General features: G+C 45.0%; 1 protein-coding gene across 2 annotated transcripts in view; it reads right to left on the reverse strand.

Moving 5' to 3' along the window:
• The window catches only part of ARAF (A-Raf proto-oncogene, serine/threonine kinase), a 12198-nt gene extending 6848 nt beyond the window's left edge, over positions 1-5350 (reverse strand). The window contains exons 1-6 of one of the 2 annotated variants that reach the window (XM_021717721.1): positions 5199-5236; positions 3689-4075; positions 3420-3523; positions 1721-1823; positions 1480-1634; positions 1270-1368 (exon numbers count right to left, since the gene is read on the reverse strand). In XM_021717721.1, the coding sequence (XP_021573396.1) occupies positions 1270-1368; positions 1480-1634; positions 1721-1823; positions 3420-3523; positions 3689-3784 (557 nt within the window). In that variant the 5' untranslated portion in view covers positions 3785-4075; positions 5199-5236. Of the gene's footprint in view, positions 1-845; positions 1369-1479; positions 1635-1720; positions 1824-3419; positions 3524-3688; positions 4076-5198 lie in introns of those variants that run through there. The other variant, XM_021717722.1, reaches the window with a different exon arrangement.
• Positions 5351-8595: the final 3245 nt, after the last annotated feature.

An 8595-nucleotide genomic window follows, 5' to 3' on the forward strand; every position in this document is an offset into this window, starting at 1 on the left:
TGCACTCCAGTCTGGGTGACAGAGTGAGACTCCAACTCAAAAAATAAAAATAAAAAAAAACTGTGAACAAAACAACAGTTCTTGCTCTCATGGGGCTGATATTCTAGTAGGGAATAAAAAAAAAAACAAAGAGATATGCCTGATAGTGATAGGTGTAATAAAGAAAAATAAGAAAATTAAAGACACAGAAAGTGTCCCTATGGGTGTCAGGAAAGGCTTCTCTGAGGAGGTGACATTGGAGCAAAGGCCTAATGGAGGGACAGCAAGCCATACACATAGTGGAAAAGGGGTAATATATAATATAATATAATTATATATAATTATATGTACTATTCAAATGTTATATAATATGCATTCTCTATCTCAAAATGGCAATGTTTTAAAATAGACATACTACCATGTTACATTATATATGTTATACATATTATGTTACAAAAATATTTCTTAATGCTCCCTTCACTATCCTGAAATGAAATTCAGAGATAATTAGTCCACATACACCCATAATTTAAAAGAATATAATACCCTAACTCCACCTTTTTATGTATTACATAAATATGCCTGATATTCCACATTATATACAAATATTATGTAATACATGACACAATAACATAAATATACCATATAAGTATAAATATTATAAAATATTAATGTTACAACAATAATATATTTTGTATTATTATAAATCTTAACATTTTATTTCTCTTTAGAAATAAAAGGGGGAAGGCTGAGGTGGAAGGATCGCCTGAGCCCAGCAGGTCGAGGCTGCGGTGGCTGTGAGCATGCCACTGCACTCCAGCCTGGGCGACAGGGTGAGACTTTGACTGAAAAAAATAAATAAATAAAATAAATAAATAAAAGGGAAGTAACTTATGATAAAATAATATATTTCAAAATGGAAAGGCTTGAGCGTGGTCATACTAGAAGAATTTAAGAAGTAGTTAGATGATTATATATATATTTATAGTTAATAAAAAGAAACAATTGTTTACTCTCTATCAGCTTCTATTCTAAGCACTGGACATGTCTTAACTTATTTGATCCCCACCAGAACCTGATGTGGTAGAAAGTATCATTATATCCCCTTTACAGACAAGAAAACTGAGGCCCAGAGAGCTAGGTGATTTGCCCACAGTTCCATGCCTTACTCACTTGTATGTACTCAATAAATGTTTGTCAAGTAAACTGATAAATAAAGTATGACTTGTGGTCTACAGGAGCCCCCAGGTTTTTGTCTCCCCCAGCAGCTCTTCAGCTCACGCATCCTACCTGGGACCCTGGGGGGTTACTGTCTCATTCAGGGGGCGGTTGGAGGAAGCCTCATGCTGTCTGGAGCCTCCGGACAAATCCTGGACACTATGGTAGTACCTTGATGGCATTAAGGATATAAAGCAAGGGTATATGGGTCAGCTGTCTGTAAGGGCCTATGGCTGGGTCTTTGTCCTCCCCATCTCCCCACCCATCCCAGGCTGGGCTCACTGTCGGCCGTTGGTACTCATGTCGACACAGACTGTGGGGACCTTGGAGGAACAATGCTGGTGGAACTTGTAGCCACAGGTTTGGCAGCGGAAGCCATGGAACAGAAACTTAAGGCAGAAGTCACAGAACGCCAGGCTGAAGAAGGTCTTCCGTACCTGCTGCCACAGAACATGGAACGTTGAGGCCTGGTCAAGGACCTCCTCCCACCATGGTCTGTCCCCACTGTTCACCCTGCACTCACAAAATTGTGCATGGTCAGCGGGACATCTTCAAGGACCTCGACAATGAGTTCCTCGCCATCCAGGGGGGCAATGGCTGTGTCCCAGGCAGTGACTGTCTTTCGCCTGAAGGGGACATGGAAGGGAATGAGTGGGAGGTTGGACAGGGGCCATGAGGAGGTAAGGAGCCCCCAAAAGTCCCTCCAAGCCTGCCATCCACAGAGTAATATCTGGCATATTTAACTCACATCACAGTAACTCTAGAATTAGTCATTATCCTTGCCCCCATTTTACAGATGAGGAAACAGGTTCAAAGGAATAAAGTGACTTGCTCAAGGACACAAGGGTATTGAGTGGCAGGACTGTGTGAAGAGTCCATGCTTTTAACCACAAGGAAAGAAGCAAATAAAACTTAACGACTACATCCTAGAAGTGCTAAGTAAGCCCCTGAAAAAGGAGGCTGATGAGGCACTGAAACTACAAGTAAAATGCAGTGTGTGAAAGGAATAAAAAAGTAAGGAACCTCAGAACAGGGGAATAAATGGAAGGCCAGCAAGGCCCAATTCAGCAGACAAAAAAAATGGAGAAAGTGAGGAAGGAGAGAGCTGATGAATTAATGAAATAGTGAAAGGACAAAACAGTTGAACTCTGGGAGTAGGTGATAGGGTAGGGTGAGGACTCAGCCAAGGAGAAAATGCGTTGCTGACCTGACAGGGCAGTAGACTAAAGAAGTAAAGTAAAAAAGATGGATGGACTCACAGTTTTTCTTTTCTTTTTTTTTTCCCCATGCACTGTGTTACCCCATTATGAAGTGAAAAGGGACAGTGCACTAGGGAAGGTGCCAGAGTCCAGCTCCAGCCGGGTTCAGGGTACCCCAAAGGTGGAGACAGCGTTGGCGATTGGGGGGAAGAAGAAAGAGAGAGAGAGAGAGAGAAAGAAAGAGAGTGGACCCCTGTCTAGTGCAGAAGCCCCCGGACTCACAGTTTTTCCTTCCACGGTTTCAGTTACCCACAGTCAACCATGATCCAAAAATATTAAATGGAAAATTCCAGAAATTAGCACTTCGTAAGTATTAAACTGTGTGCTGTTCTGAGCAGCCTAATGAAATCTTGTACCAGCCTGCTCCATCCCACCTGAGATGTGAATCATCCCTTTATCTAGTCACTTCGTAGCCAGCTTGGTTATCAAATGACTGTCTCAATATTGCAGTGCTTGTGTTCAAGTCACCCGTATTTGACTTAATACTGGATCCAAAGCACAAGAGTAGTGATGCTGACAATTCAGACATGCCAAAGAGAAGTCAAAAAGTGCCTCTTTGAGAGAAAAAGTGAAAGTCCTTGACTTAAGAGAAGAAAAAAAATCCTTAATGTTCTATTTGTGAAATTGTGAAGAAGGAAAAAGAAATTTATGCTAGTTTTGATGTCACACCTCAAAATGCAAAAGCGAGGCCAAAGTGTATAATAAGCATTTAGTTAAGATGGAAAAGTCATTACATTTGTGAGTGGAAGACATGAACAAACATGTTCCAATTGATGGCAATCAGGTTCCATACTATCTGCCGTTTCAGGCCTCCAAAGGGGTCTTGGAACATACTGCCCACAGATAAGGGGTTACTAAAAACTTAGGGAAGACTCCGTGACAGAGTACAGAAGGAATCAGATGATTGAGGAGGGGACGGGAGATGGGGCTCGCAGTGGGTAGGCATGGGGCTGCCACACTCACCCCTTGATGAGTCGGTAGACCACGCAGCAGTCTTGATTGAGACCTCTCACCTTGAGGGCCTTATCTAGAGAGTCATAGACACTCATGCCATCCCGGACAGTTACCTGTGTGTGTGTGTATATAGACATGGGGATCTTCAGTGCCTAAAAGACCACAGCTGATGCTCCCATCCCTCTGCAAAGGCCTCCCCCAGCCCTTGTCACCCTTCCAATCCCAGAGTTACAACTGGGTCCACCTGCAACCCCTGCCATTTTGCTCTCGTTACTCACCACTGTGCGTTGCTTGTTGGGCAGGTACACTTTGACGGTGCCCACTGCCCGGGACGGCTCAGCCCCATTGGCAGGGGGGCCCCGTGACGGCTCCATGGAGCCTAAGACTTTGTCAAGATGGGCTGAGGTGGGGCTGGGCAGGTGCCATGGGGCTCCTAGGAGAAGGTAGACAGAGGAGGAATTCAGAGGTGCAGTAGTGATAGTCTGGAAGTAAAGTGACAGGGGACAAAATAAAATTCAATCTTCAGGCTCCTGTCGCCCCCTGCAGCCTAATTTCCACACAACAGCCCAAGGGATCCTGCTCACACCTGAAGTTCATCCAGGTCCTTCTCTGCTCAGACCCTCTTGTGGTTTGTCTCACTCTTGAGCGCCAAGGTCTCATATTCACTGCACAGAGGGGGGAGGAAGGGGACGAGGGAACACAGTAGGAGGCAGCACACGCTGTCCTGGAGGGTACAGGAGCACACAAGGTTCTATGTTGGGGATCAATGGGGAAGTCAGCACACACTGCACTGAGATGGCAGGTACATAAAGGGCATGAACAGTATGTCCCAGCTTTTTAATGGAGAAAGAGGGGTTACTAAACACTGTGTTGAGGGAGAAGTCAGAGACAAGGTGATAGGAAACAGAGGACCATCACATACTGTCCTTAGTTTGGGGAAGATGGAGATTGCACCAAACATTCTTAAAGGGCACAGTGGGCATCCCTAAGTCCTGGGGTGTAATGTTGACAGTAGGACCTCAGATTGTGATAGGTGACTGATGGAAGTCACAAGACACTATGCTGAAGGGAGATGTAATATGTAAGGGTCACTAGGGACTTTAATGGAGAGAATGATGGATAATGGGGGTCACCAGACACTGAACCAAAACAGAAGTGGTAATGGTGGATAACCAGACATTGTCTCGGGGGAAGAAACAGGAAGGTAATGGTGTTGAGGTGAGAAAAGGGGAGGTAAGAAAATTCTCCGTGACAACTAATGAGGGGTCAAAGACCTGTTACTGGTGTAAACTGAATGGGGAATCATGGAAGGTTGAGGAAGGATAAGGAGTAACGGGGGAATCTTCACACATTCGCCTAGAGGGCCAGGCATTGATCCACAATAAAGAAACTGAGGAGTAAACCACGTCTCCACGCACTCTCTGGAGTTAGTAATGAAGGGTCATCAGACACCTTAAGGAGTTAAGAGGGAATCCGGGCACCACGCACCCCAGCCCAGGCATCTTTGGGCCGGGCCCCGCCTACCGAAGGGCTACCGGCTCTGCGCAGGCGCGCTGCCACTCCCGGCGGGCGAAACCATCAACAGCTACCTTACCCTCCTGTTTCTTTCCACCCACCCCACCCCCGCTGTCGACGATGGTCTCGCCCCGGGTCAAACCACTCCTCCGGTTCCGGAGGGGGACGCCAGGGCCCAGGCGCAGCCATCCTGGAACTGAGTTTTCGGCCCTGGATTCCCGCCTGGGCCCGGCGGCCGCTCCAGAAACCAAGCCCTACCGGGCCCGCCCTCACCTGTCACGCCGCTACAGCCGCCGCCGCCTCCATCTTGGGCCTGTCTTCTTGTTTCCTCAAAGAGTCCGCCTCCACTGCCTCTCGGATGTTCGCCATTGGCTCTGCGGGACTCAGCCCTTCACCCCTATTGGATTAGGGTCACGCCTGTCAAGACAGGACTGGCGGAATGTGGGTCATGTTCCGGATTAGGAGGGGCTGCCTGAAACGTCAGGGTCTGGGGCAAATTCGCAGGTCTTGACTCGCGCAGGCGCAGTCGGAGCGAGACCTGCGTGCGAAGGACTTTAACTCTAATCTTGCCACGGAGGAATAAAGCAGGACTTTTTTCAGCCATTTAGAGCAGAACTTAGAGGTTTAGAAATCTAGGCGGGAAAATCAAGTACCCTTTTTGGGCCAATACTCGAAGCACCCTTATAAGGATTTTCCTGTGCCTCAGTTTTACCCTCTTTGAAATGGGTTAGAATCAGACCAACCGACCTGCAATGTTTACCAGCTGTAGGAGACTGTAGTCATAATCTTTGATGACAGCGGGTCTCTGGTGTGGCGAGGGCTGGGAGCTGTCCGTAGGAGGGGTGGCCTGCTGTTCTGGGAGGATTCGTTTAAGAAGAGGGTTGATGAGGATTTTGAAAGACTAGTTAGAGGTGGCCAGATGAAGAGGGAAGGGGAGACCTGGAAGGGAGGCCGTCGATGTGTGGAGGACTTACTTGTAGGGTAAATACGAAGTTTTAATAATTGAATTTTTCCTAGTGACAAAAGGGAAAGAGAATTCTCCTCCTCCCTTTTCTTAGAGCATTTTCCTTAGAAAACTTATCATTGCAAATTTTTCCTCTGTCCCTTTGAGATGCATGTAAATATTTCTAAAAGCTAAAGAGGTCTCTTGCCAGTTTCACAATCCCGGTGCGTTTCTCTTAAGAGCCTTGGAGCTATCTCTGAAATGTAAACAACAACGAAAATAGCACCCCTATCTCCCAGTGACCATGGGAATTTGTTCTACATGCCTGACTCCAAGTTGTTACCTGCTTGTCAGAGAAATAGGAGTTTTAGTTTTCCTTTGGATAAAGGCAATGAACTAACACAGATGGCCTACTGCAATTACCAGGTGAATTTGGGATGAATTGTGTATACCAAATGGTGTTGTCAAGTTCTCTGACTTGTGCACAAGCAATTGTTTGTTTTGACGATATGTATGTAATGAGTTGTACCTGCTTCCTATATGAAAGAATGAGAGTTCTTTCTGTCTTTCAAAATCTCTTTAGCAGATTGCTTGTGATGTGCATTGCAATCTGGTTTAATCAGCTCATTCAGTAATAAAATGTTTTCATTCTTCTCTTTGTGGAGAGGATTCACTGGGTTGGCATGAAATTTTCTTTTTAATTATTTACCAACAATATGAATGGCCTGTTGTGTTTGAAGTGACTACATTCTCCTGTTTAGAGGTTCAGCATCCCTCTGCAGTGAAATGGGAATTATCAGAGGACGGTCACTAGGTGAGAGGGGCCTCAACATGCTTCAACGTGTATGTACTGGGTGCCTATAAGAAGAGATAGAAGTTCTGCTCACAGGACTCTCATATAACTTCCATTTGCCATCTCCCCTTTGCTATTTGGATCTTCAACTTTCAGTGGCTAAAATGTAAAAGACTGACCATGCCACGTATTGGTGATGAGAATGTGGAGCAACTAGAATTTTCATACATTGCTACTGGGAGTGTAAAACGGTATAAGCACTTTGGAAACGATTTGGCAGTTTCATGTAGAGTAAATAGCTGAGTCGCGTGATAGGTGTATGTGTACATACACCTATCATGCAACTCAGCAATCTCACTCCTAGCTATTTACTCCAGAGAAATGAAAACACATGTCCAATGGTGTGCTGCTAAATGTTTAACAACCAGCTCTCTGGGAAGGAAAAAAACTCCAATGTGTAGCATTTGCTGGTTGTAGTGCAAATATTCCCACCATGGCTTATTTCAAGCTACCAGTATGACATCACTGAACCAAACTTGAAAAGAAATATAAAATCTGCTCTGGTGAGCTGGCCACAGCATGTCACTACAATATGTCCACACAAAAACTTGTACAAAATATTCAAATTAATAACAGCAAAAAACTGGAAACAGTCCAGTTGAAATGACAAACACAACAGCAGGGTAATGGAATACTATTCAGCAATGAAAGGGAACACTACTGATACATGAATATCATCAATGAACCTCACAGACATAGGACTGAATGAAAGAAGCCAAACACATAAAACAATACTGTATTATTTCATTTTTATGAAATTCTAAGTCAGGCAAAACTGTTATAGTGAAGGAAATCATTTTAGTTGTCTTGGAGGAGAATGACTGAGAAAGCCATGAAGGAACTTCTGCAGATGATTGAAATGTTCTGTATGCATTTGTCAAAACTCACTGAAGGCTAGGCACAGTGGCCCACACCTGTAATCCCAACATTTTGGAAGGCTGAGGCAGGAGGATCACTTAAGCCCAGGAGTTCAAGACCAGCCTGGGCAACATAGTGAAACCTTGTCTTTACCAGAAAAAAAAAAGACCCCATTGAACTCTCTGTATATGTGAAATATACTAGAACAAAAACTGCACAGCATAAAAATGATTTCAAACATAATTCTAAACATTTTTATTCTTACAAACTCCTATTGGTTGGAGAAAAAAATTTTTTTTGAAAATTCTCTTTTCTGAAACTGTATCTCTGGGCCACAAATCCACATTTCCCAGTGTAGGGCCCCGGTGGCCACCTCAGTGTCAGTGGGGTCAGGAGCAACTCCTGTTGGAACTCAGGGACAGCACCAAAATGCTTGTGGGGAGGGGGAGGGGGAAGTGCGTGTTACATTTCAATTCACTTAAATATTATTTGTTTTGTTTTATTTTGGTTTGGTTTTGAGTCGGAGTCTCACTCTGTTGCCCAGGCTGGAGGCCACCGCAGCCTTGACCTGATGGGCTCAGGCAATCCTTCTGCTTCAGCCTTCCAAGTATGTAGAACCACAGGCAGTGACACCACGCCTGGCTAATTTTTTAATTTATTGTAGAGACACAGTCTCGCCAAGTTGCCCAGGCTGGTCTTGAACCCCTGGGCTCAGGCAATCCTCTTGCCTCTGCCTCCCAAAGTGCTGGGATTACAGGCGTGAGCCACTGCGCCTGGCTATCATTTGTTTTAAAACTTGAATTTCTAGGTAGTATTGCCCAGCGGTTTTGTTTTGTTTTGTTTTTGAGCCTGAGTCTCACTCGGTCGCCCAGTCTGGAATGCGGTGGCATGATCATGGCTCACTGTAGCCTTGACCTCCTGGACTCTGGCAATCTTTCCTTCCGTCTCAGCCTCCCAAGTAGCTGGGACTACAGGCACGTGCCACCATGCCTGGCTAATTTTTCTTTCAAATTTTT

This window comes from Carlito syrichta, unplaced genomic scaffold (genome assembly GCF_000164805.1).
Source record: "Carlito syrichta isolate Samal-C Ts95f unplaced genomic scaffold, Tarsius_syrichta-2.0.1 Scaffold310585, whole genome shotgun sequence".
Classification (NCBI taxonomy): Eukaryota; Metazoa; Chordata; class Mammalia; order Primates; family Tarsiidae; genus Carlito; species Carlito syrichta.